At 33.6% G+C, this 17,406-nt stretch overlaps 1 protein-coding gene across 1 annotated transcript in view; it reads left to right on the top strand.

The window, feature by feature from the left end:
* The window catches only part of Smp_138500 (centaurin/arf-related), a gene marked incomplete at its 5' end in the record, with an annotated part of 45,249 nt that extends 32,858 nt beyond the window's left edge, over window positions 1-12,391 (top strand). Inside the window, 4 exons of the mRNA XM_018799569.1 lie at window positions 1,538-2,278; window positions 6,536-7,304; window positions 9,151-9,638; window positions 11,771-12,391. Of these exons, the coding sequence (XP_018651345.1) occupies window positions 1,538-2,278; window positions 6,536-7,304; window positions 9,151-9,638; window positions 11,771-12,121 (2,349 nt within the window). The 3' untranslated portion in view covers window positions 12,122-12,391. The remainder of the gene's footprint in view (window positions 1-1,537; window positions 2,279-6,535; window positions 7,305-9,150; window positions 9,639-11,770) is intronic.
* Window positions 12,392-17,406: the final 5,015 nt, after the last annotated feature.

A 17,406-nucleotide genomic window follows, 5' to 3' on the forward strand; every position in this document is an offset into this window, starting at 1 on the left:
CCATTACCTATGTAGAAAAATGTACGGTCGCTTTGTTTTCCTGACATTTATTCGTCTTGCATGTGTGTCGTACTTCTATTGTGGTATGTATATTGTTTGAGTGATGTCTCGTCAAAATATATTTTTCATACTTTTTCAAAAAAACATTATCCGGTAATTTTATTATATTTTGATAAAATGAAAGGAAGAATCCAAAATAATTCATCTGTTTCATACTTTGAATATGATTTCTTGTATTGAATTGTATTTCTCTGCTGGCATCAATAATGACTGATTGTAAATATGAACTGATTAACCATTGTGATAATTCGAGATTATTCTAGTCAGTGTTGTTAGTTAGTATATTGTATTAGGAGTGATATTTTCTAGACAGTTAATTTGTTTAAATTGCTTTAATCCTACCTACATATTTGATAGAGAAATATCAGTTGAAGTAAAATGTTTTTAGTTTTTACATGACACTCTTCGGCAATAGATGTATGGCCAACAATCGGTCAGTGAGTCATTGAAGACTACGGTACACTGTACTTTATTATCAAAACGTTTCCCTTTGACCCAGAATATTATTTGAGTATATATATATATTCCATTTATCATAAGTTTTTGGTTAAGTCATCATATTCTGTCATAGGATTTACTGTTCTTCATTTGTTGTCAGTTTATTACTTACAGTCCTGCTATTCACAGCCACTTTTGGCCTGTTTATGTGTAATTATTATTTTTCGTTATATGGTGTGATGAAGTCCGTTATGTCTGTATATAAATCATCTCTGTTTGAAATATATATATATATATATATATATATATATATATAGTTAAGGCTGGTCGTTGACTTTTAGACTCAAGACTGTAAACAGACAGAAGCTTACGAATACTGGACCAATATGGACTTAGGTAGGTCAGCTGAAGGTTACTAGTGCTGGTCAGCCTTGTAATTGTTTAATTTGGAGACACTGGGCTATCAAGGAAATAGTAGATGTGAAATAAACCAGATTGGAATCAGGATTCTGACGTGTAACGTGGGACGTAATATTGGTCAGCGGTCAAAAGATATAGCAAAAGATCATATGAAAGATTACAACCATCCTTTTGCAATGTCTAAAAAATTACGATCTTTAAAATTTTTCCGTTCATTAACCGGGTCAGTACTGCATATAAAAGTGTAATTTCCACTGAGGATGTGATTTCAGTCGTCTACATCTATCTACACATTTCTTCACTGAATGAGATACTGTAGCGTATCTCAACTTTCTGAATGAAAAAAACTTTAAATGAAATTCTCAGTGGAAATTATATTCACCACGCACTTACGAAATGAACTAGGAAACGCTAGATATTCCACATGTATTAAACATTGGGAAATAGATACTCTACAAATTCACGAACATAATCCTTCACAAAATGCTTGACCAGAATAAAAAGTTTTTTTGCACAAAAGTTTAAATAAATCCACGTGAATGTTATAACAAAAAAGCCTCTGTAAGACTATATTTTTTGAATATATTTTCTAACTTATTCTATTTACTTTGACAATTAGGTGGCTGGTGAAGGGGATTTAAATGAGAACACTTTGTCCAACATACAAACAGTTACATCTGATCATAATATACTTTCTATGGATATTGAAGAAAGTAGTTTAAATAATCAACAAAATATGACAGAAAGTTCACTATTTAACCATAGTAATGCTTCATTAACAGCTCCATTATCACCATCTGCTGGAAGAGAGTCTGATCATCACACCCAACAAACAAGTGATGGCAATGATGAATCAGATTCAATCGGACCAATACCTCCAATTACAAGTCGTCCAGGTCCATTGCCTGGATCACGTCGGCTTCATTTATCACATACTAGTCGTATAGCTCAACATAGAGCTAGTGTACCAACGCCTAGTACTATCACTACTAATTCTGATGTTACTGGTTGTGGTAGTAATCCTCTTTCTCTATCAGAGTCAACAAGCAGTGTCATAAAATCATCTGATTCACCAAAAAATCTCACACAACATTCGTTAATTAATTCTTTCAATGCGGAAAATTCTAATGATATTCAAGATCGTTCACTTCAGTCCCATACACATCATCATCGTCATCCGGAATCTTGTTGTGTAGCTGCTCGTAATGAAGTTGAACGTTTACACAAAGAGAATAATGAATTAAAAGTACAATTATCTGATTTACAAAATAGTAAAGATATTGTGGAGCAACGTTTAGAAGATTTGGAAGGACGTATAATTCAACTAGATTCTATTGTTCAAGTTTTAAAAGAGGAAAAAGTGAGTGTATATTTTTTATTCTTCAATTTTTTTCCTAATATATTCTAAATTTTTGTTGCTATAAAATCATTACATAGTTCGATCACTTAATTATTAACAGCGCAAGTTATTGTAATCAGAGCATTTTAGTGAAAGTTGCTTTGCACTGGCGATCTTAACTTAAACGACAATCTTATAAAAGAACTCTGCTTAAGAAAAAATATATATGAACTTTAATAACTCACTTCACATTTTAGATATTTCCTTGTTCACTAGCTGAATTGATTTTAGATCAGAAGGGGTTTTGTGGAGAATTTAGTATTTTCATAGTTGAAATCATGGGTCAATTGAAGCTAGACCACCATGGAAAACCTAGAAGCACTGGACGGCTGTTTCGTCCTATTATGGGACTCCTTAACAGTACGCATCCACGATCCTGCACTCGCGAGATTCTGGCGCGAGACTGGTAGGTCCCGGGTTCGAATCTCGCGAGTGCGGGATCGTGGATGCGCGTTGCTCAGGAGTCCCATAATAGGACGAAACAGCCGTCCAGTGCTTCTAGGTTTTCCATGGTGGTCTAGCTTCAATTGACTCATGATTTCAACTATGAAAATACTTATCATATTGTTACCGTATTCTTTTAACTGTTGAATTTCAACTAGACTATGTTTCAGCCCCCAAATGCCCTGGTACGACCGAGAGTGGGGAGAGTCCGCTCTCCCTCTCGAAATGCTCTCACATGGCCAGCTAATATATAGCTTCTACCATGGAAGTCCTACTCACTGCCTTCTCGTGGCAGAGGTGTTGTTCACGAAATTGAGAGGACGAAAAGTGAATGTCCGGCGCTTTAACCGGGTTGGTGGACAAGGCGAGTCCACCTAGGGGAGTTGGAAAACCCTGATTCCAAACCAATGATGCACATGGGCTCCAGTATCCTGAGGGAACAAATTGCGTACAAATCAATCGTTGATCACCGGCTACTATGGGACTGCATCTCCTTACGATGCTCCACTGCCTTGTGGATCAGATCTTTCGGTCAAAGGCTCCGGGTGTGGCCCCCTAAGAAAACCACCCGCTTCAGTTCGGGCACCTGGGCAGTATCACAGCCCTCAAGCAAATTGAATGAGATTTGTGTGGCGCATATGTATCTGGTGCTTCCTTGTGCCAATATTTATGTGTTTAAATAAAATAAAAAAAGACTATGTTTCATCTTCCGGTAGTTCTATGCAACGCTTGGAATGGAGTTGTCATTATGAGTCAAGAATATTTATTGAATGGATTTTATCATATCAGTGTTTTCGTAGTATTACTAGGAATATTCTTTAAAGCTATAGTCTAAAAGTGATATAACTAATTGGATTAATACGATACTAAAAATGGATTTGTTTTGCTGATAACATGCAAATTGATAACAGCTATGGCGGTTACCGTCAAAATCCTTATTATGAACTTATAGTTAGTTTAAACACGGATGTAGATTTATTTAATTGTTAAACAGAGGACACAATGTAGTTTAATTAACCATTTTATTCCTACATAATTGCATGAAGGAGTGTGGCTTAATAATTAAAGAGTTCATCATTTAAATAATAAATTTCATATTTGAATCTATTTCGATCTACTTTAGTTTAAATAACCAGATAGTATCACTAACTTTTTCAGCACCTAATTTATGTAGAAGTCACTGAAAATGTTATCTAGAATAGCAACAACAGCTCCACAATTAAACAATCTAGTTCACAGAATACAACAGTACTAAAAGTTTCTAGTCGGGCTGCAAATATTAATTCAATATCGCTAGCTCCGCTATACACAAACTGTATGGTTTGATATGAAATGTATAAATCATTACTTGGTACATGAGTAACATGAATTATTTTATTTTTCATCATTACATGTAAAATCATCATAAGAAATGTTAGGAAAATAGGGAGATATGGTGGAGAAGATTTGTAGCTCAATTGGATGATTTAGTCGTGGAGCTTTCATCGCTCTTCTGAACGACATCATCAGGACAAACTTCCCATAGTGAAGACATATCGTGGCGTTTGGCTGCTAATTGATGTTCATGCAGGCGAAAATGAAGTGGGCGTCAGCTTTGTCGGATGTAGTGTTTTTCGCAGTTGGCACAATTTATTGTGTAGATGATGTTTCGTTTGTCTTTTGTTATTTCATCCTTTGGTTTGCATAGGATTGAATGGAGGTGTTTCGTTGGTTTGTGCACAACACCTATTCCGAAATTTTTCAGCAGTCTCGTCGTTTCTGATATACCTTTTGTGTATGGTAGGGTGACCCATCATCAGAAACAAAGTCAAGTACAGAAATCAACAAAAGGATCACAAAGCAGACGCCCTTTTCATCTTCGCCTGCATGAACCTCAACTAGCAGTCAAACTTCATGATATGTGTCTTCACTTATATCAATGCACGTGGACAATTGCGGACACACACTCGACTGGAAAAATGTGGAGATTTTGGATAGAGGCAATTCTAAAAACACCAGAGAATTTTTAAAAGCTTGGCACTCAGGTCAATCAGCAATAAACAAGCACATTGAAATCAATCCAATTTATCAACCTATCAGGAAAATTATGCACAAACATAGGAACAAAAATCAAACCAATGCGAGATACAACCAAAAAAAAGAAATAAACAATAACAGATTTAAGGTCAATAAGAACCAATCAACATCAAGGTGCACAGGACAAGCTGTGAATCACATGTGGGGAAATTCAAACACTTCACTTCTACCCGAAGTTTGTGCTGATGATGTCGTTCAGAAGTACGATGAAAGTTACACGACCAAACCATCCAGCTCAGAGAACAAAACTTCATCAAAAATAGGAAGACAAATTAAACTTCACATATCATATTTCATGACATTTTATTAATGTTGTTATTATTTTAATGGTCTGCAGTCATCCCATCTTCAATGAAAAAAGATAGTATTGATAGTTTTTGACTAAATATAACTTTGAAATGAACTTAGCCGGTGACGGAGTTAACTGGTAGACCCAGTAATGAAGTAATGGGTAAATAAATCCTTGAAATTATGGTGAAAATCAATAGTTATGGGTGTTAAATTTTGAATCAAAAAGAAATTTAACATTTATAATATAAAAATAATATTTTTGCTTATATTGTTAAATTGACACTATTCAACATAGACAGGATAAGGGACTATTTAAAAATGTAGTGGAAAATGCTTTTTTTAGTATTAGGGGAGATTATGCAATATTGATCGTCAGGTAATATAAAACAGTAAAAATGAAAATAAATTTCTAGAGGGAAAACAATTGTCTACCTAAACAGTCCCAAGAAAATGTAATTAAGTAGAAATAACGGGTAAGGACTTTTAAAATTATAAAATGTGTTACTACTACTATTGGTAATTATTTCAAAGACTGCGATAAAGTTGAAGCTTGAATATATAGTTTTAACATGCACAGATCTGTTTTGATTTCCCAACGCTTCTGTTGAGGTTAGAAATGCATTTGAAGAAAGTATTCTTTATACAGTCAATACAAACCAATCTATAATGTCAAGTGGACTGATAAATATACATTGAAATGAATCGAACTTATGTTTAACACATCTCATCAGTTGTCAGCTGGGAAACATAATTTACTATTTTGCAGAATAGCAAATCTTAAGGATCTAGTTAATTGAGATAATTCCAATAGGAATTAGAACTACTAGTCATAATCAGTATCAGAGTAATAAAACCTGGTCATTGAGAAGGTTATAAACGTTGACAAGACTGTTTGGAATAAGTTCATTAATTCAGTTTAATAACTAGATAATTATCGAAATTGTATTCCTTTGCCATTAAGTCACAAAGATTTCTAAGCAGTATTAGATAATTTCTGTGAATATATCGACTCAATCCTCACAGAATAGACGCATGCCGAAACGTACCGATCAATTATAATCCTTACCATCAACAAGAATATTTAACAAAACTACATATAAATTGAAATTCACCACTCTCCCACTGTACAAGCTAGTGGCTGTCTGAGAATCGGTACTTGGTTTTGAGTCGTTATATGAATGTCAACACTGATGTGCAGGTAAATTCAGATGAATATTCGTAAATGGGATATAATGCGCATCCTGGATTCTACTATCAGCCACAATCCACTTATGCTTAATAGTGATTATTACCTAAACAATGTTAATCTTTTGATTTAAATTGAATTTCATGTACATATACTTTATTTTTTTATCTGTAATTCTTTTTGTCTCTTACATCATCTACATAATTTTTGATCTTCTTCAGTCTGCCTTATTAGCGGCTTTTTCAGCTGGAATGGTTATGGTTCATAATCCATTGAAAATCAGCTGTGATTCAGATAGTCAACAACCGACCAGTGATACAACAACGACAGCAACATCAGTTGGAGTGTACTCATCCAAGTTGAAAGCTATCAAAGGTAGTGAAACACCTTTAACACATTATCAATGGGATTATGAAAAAGACGAAGAAGATGGAAATAGAGTATATGGTGAAGAAATAACGGATAATGGTGAAGAACATGAGGATGATGAAGTTGGTGAAGTGGGTGCTGAACAATATAAAGATGATGACTCTGAATATGATATGGAACGAGTTATTGTCGCTGGTGGCAGTAATGATAAGTCTAGTAATGCAGGCAATTATGCAATGGGTTCACATTGTCTAGATTCTGGTGTACTTCTTAGACAAGGTATTATTCTACGTGGAAGTAGAGGTGGTTCGCCAGCATCGGTAACTGCTGGTGTTGGTAGTGGTGTAACGCATCAAACAGGTTTCGGTCATTCGCATCCTTCTATTTCTCAATCGAATATTATTACGCCATCATTTCGTGGTCTTGTAAAAAATAATAATATACCTAGTAGAAATAATGAAGAACTAAAGAAATCATTTGTGTTCACCTCAACCAGTCAAAATATCTCATCTACACCACAAAATATTCCAATTTATGTTAATACTCCACATGTTATTCAACACCCTTTGTCCAAGTCAAAACCAACCTTAGTATCGGGTACTTCAATCACACTTGCTGATGGTGAGTGTTTACTTTTCTTCAGTGTATTTTCTAAACATCGAAATGGTTTTCTGTTTCTTTTTTAAATTGGAAATCTTCCAGTAGAACTATCGTTAAGTAGATGTCATATTTATGGTGAATTCAAATTGGTGCCAAGATATGATTGTTTGAAATTTGTTATGACATAAAACACATACTGTAAGTAATGATGCTTAATTGATCGGGGACTGATAATATGGTAATTAATTGATAACTTTAGTAATTTCAGGAAATATAATGATTGATCATTAAAATAGTGAGTGAAATGAAAACAATTCTGATGTTGTGAAGTTTATATGACAAAATAATGGAGCAGTGGCTCGATGGTTAAATCGTTTAACTTTCAGATAAAAATTGGTCTGTGATTAAAGTCGGTGACAGAAAAGCCTGGATCGGAATTTCATAATTACTTGGTAATTAGAAGGGAAGCGTATCTGTGACTAGCACAGACATTGTTGGGGTGATCCAGAAAATTTCTCGCAAGAGACAAGAAAGGTTCAGGAAACACTAAGAAGCATTTTATCCAATCAGCGTTCACTAGAAGTTTTGCTAGAAACATCACGAAAGTGAAAAATCACATGTAGAGTTTCTGATTGGCTGAATACTACACTGCTACCATGTTTAGTAGTATTCCAGAATTTTCAGGAAAACCCAAGGACTTCTGAAATGCTATAAAAATACTATATTTTCTGCACATAAATGAACCTTTGGAGTAAAGTGCTTCTCACATATTTTGCGCTTTTTCTCTCATGTTCAAGTCGCTGTGTAGATTTAGCTTGGGGGTTACGAGAATGGATTAGGATCTGAGTATAGCGTTCAATTAAAAAGACTCAGACATTTTGAGCGGCCTTACAGAGATGAACATGCATCAAGTATTGTAACTATTAGTTAGATATGTTTAACATTAATCTGTATAGACCATAATTGATCCTGTATAGAAGTGAATCAAGTGCAGTGTCATCTTATCCTCAGTACTAAACAAAGTCTGCTGATTGAGTTTGCCGTGGGATCAATAAGTTATGTAACCTGACCCTGCCAAATTACAAGAAAAGGATTTCATTAGAAATTCCAGACAGCGAGTTATCCACCCAAGCAGACATACTTCACATCAGCACAGCGACAAAAGCAGGAAATTAATATGGCAAAAACTTAACGAACTGAAATACAATTAGTATGAATAATAGTTACGCAAGCGAAACATTTGGAATGTAATTTGAAAATTATCCTAGTAGTAGTGTGGTATGTGCAACTGATGTAGACAGATATAAGTAGTATGTATCATCAATCGAAAGTGAAATGCCTGGATGCAGAAGGTTAATTAGGTCAAAGAAAAGAGAACAAGAACAGAGAATGATTGGTATGGAAACGAAATATTAATAAAGTCTGAGACGGTTGATTGACACTTACTGTATAGTTCTCACATTTTACTAAGGAATTCTGTAATTTTGTATTCAAATATATATTCGATTGTCCCTACTTGTGTTCTCGTTTACTAGAGTAGTTATCATTAATCGTGCAATATAGGTTTATGGTTGTTGTTTGCCCCTTAACATGGATTGCCACCAATCAAAGTTCAACACTATGTATCATTTAGGCTTATTCGTCTTCACATTACGGAATTGATCTTCGTATAGTTCTTTGCTCAGCACTAAGGACTAGACAGTATGAAATTGATTAATTACTATTAGTGACCTCTTCTTGATGGGAAATGTCGTTGAAAAAACTTTTAAGTTTTATGTCTATGATTTTACTGGACTATTATATTTCTATCACACTCTTATTTGCTCTTTTTCTGTAACCATATTACCCTTAAATTAATTCATTTCAGCTTTAAATCCTGATATACCAGATGATTATACTGCGCCTAATGCTACTGGTTCCCCTTCTCCAGCACCAATACCGATCAGTCAAAATCTAGCGAATCAGTTGTGTAGTCATGTTACGACAATCAGTTCAAATATGAATATTCCTAGTAGTCATCATCGTCATCATCATCACCAGGGGAAATCATCACGTCTACTGAATTCACATTTGAACAAGCCAACAATTAGTGATAGCAAAAAGCAGTCACATCATTCAGAGGTTTTAGTATCTATAAGTAAATCTTCTCCAGACTACGACAATGCTTCTCGTTCATCCTCATTAATACACTCATCCAATGAGTCGTTTTATCAAATCGGTAAACATTCTAGACCAGGTGGTGGTAGTGGTATTGCCGTTGGGGTTAGCGGAGATCAAGTTTGGAATGCTCCAAGTTCTGAACGGGTTGTCCGATGCGTTGAAACAATTATTATGCGTATTCGAAGTTTGGTAGAGGTGAGAATACTTTTCTGGTTGTTTATACTTTTGATTCACTGTGTCCCTTTAGTCGTAACACAATCATTACTTGAATCAGAGACATTTTCAGCTTTTCATTTTTGGTGCTTACTTTTTGATTTCAAGATTGTTATCGCTATTATCATCATCAATGTTATTGGACGTTATACATGTGAAACTATCTTTACGTAATAACTACATTATATATATATATATATATATATATATATATGGTTAAATATTGTTAATAGCAAGTCAAATCAATGGTTTGATAACAAACAGAGCTCTCGAGTTTCAAGAATTGCATACAGATTCAAACTCGACCTAACCTACTTTAATTTTTGCATTCGGTCACTATAATTGGTTCTCAATCGTGTGTGTGTTGCTTAAACTGGGGTTATATAAACGTATGTTCGGTCATCGAGTTACGTGTCAATCTTTTTTCTGTTCATGAGATATGAATATTACCGATCGCAATGAAATTCATGTTGTATTTCAGGCTATCACACTCATATTGTGTAACACTATCATAAAATATGTATATACCTATATTAACTGATAATGGTTTGTATGATTGGATTACCTGATCGCCTAATGATACATATTTTTGTATCACCAGCAAAACTGAAGGTCCGGGGTTCGAGTCACGTGTACGGGATCGTGAATGCGCACTTTGAGCAGTCCCATACCCGGACGAAAAGGTCATTCAGTGCTTCCAGGTTTTCAATGGTGGTCCAACATTAATCAGTTCATGATCTAAATTAAAACTCAACAACTCCCACAGCCCTATAATGGCCAATGAATTTTGCTCAGGCTTTTTTATTTATCTTATTAGTGCAGTAGTATTTTTCTGGTATAACAGATTTGAATTTTTGTTTATAATTTATGAATTTAACACGTGCTCTCTTGTTGGCATGATGTTTTAATTGATAAAAAATATAAGTCATTAGTAAAGGGGGTTTGTTAGGATCATAAAACTTTTAGTTTTAAATCACGGACTGATCTTATCTAGATCACCAGTGAAATCTTGGAAACACTGGATGGCGGTTTCTTTCTAGTATGGGACTCCTCATTACTTAATTTTGTTTTCCGATATTTATAAATGAACTAGTGTTTTCCACCACACTGTAACCATCAGCCATTTGAAAGACATTGAATGGAAATCTTAAGCTGAATATTTCACGTCTCATATTACGAAACAACCATCATGGTAATATTGACATATACGTGTAAAATATCAATGGTTGTCTAAAATAATCTTTTGAATCCAGTTCGCCGGTAATTTTTAAAGTAGAAACTGACACATATGTATCAGGTCAAGTTGCCGCACCACAATATTACATAGAGATTAGTTTATTAAGGTTCATATGCGAGCAGTCGAATTAGTAACGGTATCTTTTTCGACGTAGATCGTTTTGCAAAGTTTAGAGATTTCAATTTATTATATCAAAATTTATGATGATAGTTGACTTTAAATCATTAGATTCCGAGTTTGCAACTACTGACCATCTTACGGCATTCGATATAAGTAGTCAAATAGTATCATTGGTTCAAATAAGCTTAAAATTCCGTTCTATTGAATTACATTATTCTTATTAATTAATTTTTATTAGGTAATTTCAATCCATAATGAAATTACAGATCAACAGCTATTTAAAAGTTCCTTTATTAGACACACTGACCACGATCTTTTGCTCATAAATCTGAGCATTATCACATTGATTTGTCTAGGATGAACTTTAGACTGTTGATCTTGTGATTTTGACCCGAAAATTGATAAATCTTATTCTCATGTACTTCGTCGCTCATAAAAATATTTTTGTAGATGGTAAAGTCTAGTTAAATAAAATGATTCATAAAATATGTTTCTGATTATATTTCGAGTATGACGATTGTATCAAACTATACGGTGTTTATGTATATGATAACTCGATAGTTAAATTCATTTAAAGTTACATTTCTATCTTAACTGTTTATATCAACATACATTGTAGTATTATCTTAGTTTAATTTAGTAAATCAATGGTGGATTTACATTTAAAAAACAGTAACTATTGATAATTGACGTTTTTTGACTGTTTAACTTTCATTTCATGTCTTTATTTTATTTTTTACACACTTGATACGCTTAGATTGCTAATGGTGATCGTCATGGTAACGATAGTGCTCATTGTTCTCGTTTAATTCAGTTAGCTGTCAAAGATTTATTAAGTTTATTCACTTCTGATGAATCTCATCCTATGGAAGTGAAAAGTGCATTAAATAATCTTGCCACAGAATCAGAAAATTTACGACGAGATTGTGAACAAATCACCACTTCGTCTTCCTTTACATCTCCTTCCTCTTCTTCCAGTATTGTTGGATCTGTTAGTCATAGTGGTCGACCAGTTCCACCGGAGATCACTATTCTAATACGTCATGCTCATCAGATTGCTAGAGCTGCAAAAGATTTACTTTCACTTTTTCAACGATCTGATCCATGAATCGTCATTATGTCAGAATGAGACTATTAGTGTTCATCTTACATAATAGCAATGATCATAATAATAACTAACTGTTATTATCACTACAGTTACGCAATTTCTAACTGAGTTTATTTTCTTCATGATCACAATGTCAAAAAAGAGAAATAAAAAGAAAATGAAACGAAGGAACAATTTTTGAAATTGTATGCGCGCCAGTCTTGTGACTAAACGTTTCAGCAATTCTGATTATGTTTAATATTATCTAGTCATCATTTCTTTTATATTTTCTTGACGTCATTTCTATAAATTAACTATTAAACTTGTATGATTTATTTACTTTTATCATTTTCTCTTTTTGTTGTTGAGTTTTTTCGTCGAAATTGTAATTTGTTTACTTCAATCTTTTCATGTTTTTTTGGGGGTTTTTAATGGGGGGTGGGATCAATCTTATTTTGTTTTATTAATTAATTTATTTTTAAAAGAACTTTGTGCATAATTTTTTCTTCATGAGTACTGTGCTCTTTTTATCGATGGATGTTTGACCAGTTTGTGTTGTTTTACTCTCAGCTTGATTTCTTAATGTGTATGTGACAGATATAATTTTATGCTTCCTCTTGCTCATTTTCATGAATTAGGGATAAAAGCTGTAGTTTTTCGTGGAGGGGTGGTTATCATGATGATGAAAAAATTGTCCTCCTGAAATATGTTGATATTATTTTTCTTTATCCTCATCATTTGTGTAGATATGTTAAAGAAATACGTGTTAATATGTGTTCTGGATTTATCTCTGTCATACTGTACTACTTTAAACTGTGACAACTCTGTTGAATATACATTGATGGTGATGAATTACTTAAATATCTCGTAGTTTTTTTATGTATTGATGAAGATGAATTGATAAAATTAGAATATGCATACGTTTCTGTGCTATCCAGGTGAATTTCCTAACAAGATGATGGTATTTTATGTCAGTAAGAATTTTCCATTGTAAATTGGAGCTTATAAGAATTGTAATACGTTTTATCTATAAGTGACTTTACAGCATTTTCCTAATAGGAATCACAAAATGAGTAACGATAGGTAGGTAGATAGGAAAGGTTAGTAATGCATAAATAATTTAGGAATTATGATAAGTGGGCATTAAGCCAGGCTGTTTCATTACATCATCACCGCGACAGAAAGTTAATACAATGAGTTGGAACAGTATTAGTATCGGTGCTACTTAGAAAGATAAAATACGGAATATTTTTATTCATAGGGAAGGGCTGTAATAAGGGAACAAAAAAGTACGAGATAATATTAAATCTTAAGATTTGGGGGAATATAGTGATGAATGTTTCTGCATCATTGAGATTTATTTTGAGTTAATGTCTCCAACCCCTGATCGCAGTCATTCATTGTTGTCTTGACTTTAGCTTTCTCCACATAATAGTCTTATATGTCCTGGAATGATATGATTTTGAGCATAACTGAGTACAAGAGGAACGAATTTAAACAACAAGAGCAAATATACAAAAATTCAACTTTGCTTAAAAATCGACTAAGTTAGTATTGGGATCAGTAATAGTGAGTGTAAAAATAATTTAAGATATAAGGTGTTAAGTAATTGGATATGATAACTGAATGCAATATTTTTCATAAACAAATGTCATTAAAAGAATAGGATTATGGAGATTGTTGCGTTTCATTGAAACCATAGACCGATCTTAGTTGGACCACTACCGAAAACCCAGAAGCACTGGATGGCCGCGTCTTCCTAGTTTGGGACTCTTCAGTGGTGCTCGTTCATGAACTCGCACGAAGAAATCGAACACAGGACCCTTGGTCTCGGACGCGAATATCTAACCTCTAAACCACTGAGTTGGTGTCAAACGGTGTTAATGTCTTACTTCAAACTAGATGTAGTGCTGAGGAGTCCCATAGTAAGACGAAATAACCATCCAGTGCTTACGGATTTTCAACAGGTGGTCTAATTAGGATCGATTCATAATTTAAATGGAATACCATTGACTTTGAAAGTGAAATATGAAAATAAATAAACAGAGACAAACCACATAAAAATGATTTTAAATTACATACTATTTATTCTCTATGTTGAGGAAAATTTTCTTTAAACAGGATTAATTTGACGTACTAGTTTAGGTCACGTTATGATCATAATAAGACTATTAGGAATTGAGCATGTAGGTCTTTCAATCAGTGCTCTCGTAAATCTAATATTAGCGGTCGTCACCCTGATGGCCAATATTCGGGTTACAAAATACAGTTTGCGTAACCCTTTTATTAATTACAGAGACGATAAATAACGGAACGATAACACATGGTAGAAATTTATTAGCAATCATTGCAAGCTTTGTTTGAACACAATAACATTTGCTTTCAACAGTTAAACAATATCCAGTATCCTATGAAACTTAGTAAAAATAACGAATAACATTAATATTTTTATTTATTATTCTCTCCACTATTTCGACCAGGTCATGACACATGTATTGATTATGTGATTATCCATCAGTTTTTCGGTGTTCGATAAGTGTGGGGTATCCGGATTTTTCTGTCCAGTTAATGAAGTGTAGGATATAAGGGTGTAATTTCCACGGAAGATTTTATCTGAAACCCCAAGTTTTATAATATTTGTGTTTCTCTTCCGGTATTTCGGGATACGCTACGGTGATATGTCTATAGAAAACAGATGTGAATAACTTCAGGAGCTTGGTATGAAATGTCCAGTGGGAAGTACACTCATATGTAGCTCTCACCTACTAAATGAATGGAAAACTACTCGAAAATTCTGGATATCAATGAGCTTATTGAACACTGAAAAACGGGTGAATATCCTCAACCATTTACTTTTATAATGTAGATGAACAGAATAAATTTTTCAAAAAATTGTTAAGGCGTGAAATCTAATTGATGTAATAACATGATTTAAAATAATAGTTACGAGTTAGATGAAATCAAGTTTAAATTTGAAAAATAGACAATTTCTTAATTGAATAAACCGTATGTTTCATTTTCAACTGTTCAGGTATAAATCTATGAAATATACTGTTTTCAATCATAAACATTTACCAATTACATCACAAGTATTTGTAAAGGTTAACCATAACCGTCTATTTTAGGAATTCCTTGAATAGACGTATGAGTTAAAAGATATGATTGAAGGTATAAGGTATGGCAATCATACCATCCAGAGCCTTCTTGTAAGCCATAGCTAGTTTAATAACTGTGATGGTTAAGTTTATGAAAGCATGAAAAGCTTTTCTTTGAATTGTAATGATGACCTCGTAACCAAAATTCTTAACAACTGATAATAATTTTAAATTGCAATTATTTTTGATAATTGAACAGATACTATAAAGTCGATAAACATTTCACTCAATATCGCCTTACTGTACTTTTGTATTCCTCAAGAAAGACACACTACCCAGTTGATTGATTTCAGCATTAATTTTACAAATTCCCTTCATTACTGATGTGTACTTTTGGAAGTAAGATATGATTGACCTCTTAACATGGACAAATTAACACTTAATTCACCAACTACTAAATATGTGATTTCCAAGGAGTGGTGGTTGAGACGTTTGACTAATGGCTACTAAGTCCTTGGTTTAAACTCCGCCTCACCCATTTAGGTTTGGCGAACCGAGTAATATCAGTAGCCTTCACAATTAAAGCATGGCTCATCCCCAAATATCTGGTGAATGGGTTAATGTTGGTTTTTAGATATAATTTCTTCTACTAATATTGATTTCTACACCGGACTGAATAGGTTTAGATTGTTTGCAATCGTGTTGAATAAAGCATTGCCTAATCTACACTTTAGTTCTTTATATTTCGTCATGAATCATGTATGTGGTACAACAGGATCCAGTTTGTGCATAGCGTATCGATCTAGCCAGATGATTCTATTCGTATGACCATAATATAACTTGACAAACCGAAAATATTTTGTATTCTCCCGTTGTTATATCAAATACTTTAGTGAACAAAATTATGTAACCAATCATAGACTTAAATTATTAGTAATAAAGCTTCTAGATAAATATCTTTATTGTTCTGTAGACTGATAACTTAATGTCTGTGTCCCACTGTACTCTTCAAATGCATTTAACTCCAGTTCATTAATTTGAATAAAAACGTGCCCATACAATCCTATACTCCTTTATAACTATACTGATCATGAACTTAAGGTCAATTTTCGTCCGAATCCATCGAATGTGTCTTCTATGCGCATCCTATAGCACTAGCCAACCTGTTTATCCGAGGGAGAATGTTATTGAATCAATAGTTCAATTCTAGAAGGCTTACTCCAATATAGTCACTTGACCCCACCAAAATTAATTATCAAGTTGAATAAACCGGATAAGATGCAGTACAAATCAGGATCATATGAATGAAAGAGGCTTCAGTTAATCCAATTTAAACTTTGAAACCAAAGCAAAACCTCCAATTCTTACTTCTACCCACATACCTACCCTAATCTAATTTATGAAACTTTATATTAAGTCGTCACCCGTTTGTTTCTTCCTCACCTCTATATCAGTAAAATGGACAATTAGCATCTATAAACTTCAGTTGACTATTTTCAACTTGATATTCTTCATTACGCAGCTTCTTTTAATACCATAGATCTCTGTAGGCCAAATCAATTTATTCTATATTAGACTACTATTCGTGCTAAATAACTATGGAAATAGTTTTACAGGTTTAGTAAACGGCTTTATCGGAAAGAAATCTCGCTTTAACCAGATAGACAATTTTGTCCACTTTCCTTTTTGAATAAGTAGTAATCCTGCCAGACTATAATTGTTTTCTTATTTACATATAGTCAATTAGGTGTATACGAGATATTTGGGTAATACATATTGGAAGAGGTATTCGACAATAAAAGTGAGCCCAGAACGGCGATTTAACAATGCAATAAAATATCACTAATATTTTATAGCTGACTAAATATAATAAGTGAAGAGAGAGCATCAAAGAGACTACTTATCAGTAAAAATAAGCGAATGGAAAGGATTTATCACCTTGACCTGAGGTGAGGAGATATGAGATATTTGGTGCACCAGACGTTTCATCTTCAAATTAAAGAAGTCGGAGAGTATTTCACACCCATTTTTTAGCTAGGTAGTCACTAATTCAGTCATCTAATGAGCTAGGCAATTGGATGACCTATGCATTTTCCAGTGAAACAGTCAGAATTTTTAAAAAATATAGGTACATTAAGTCGAAGAGATCCTGATTCAACGAAATACATCTCAGTTACTGTAAACAATCACTGCCAGAAAAAAACAGTATAT

This window comes from Schistosoma mansoni, chromosome 3 (assembly GCF_000237925.1).
Source record: "Schistosoma mansoni strain Puerto Rico chromosome 3, complete genome".
NCBI classification, from domain to species: Eukaryota; Metazoa; Platyhelminthes; class Trematoda; order Strigeidida; family Schistosomatidae; genus Schistosoma; species Schistosoma mansoni.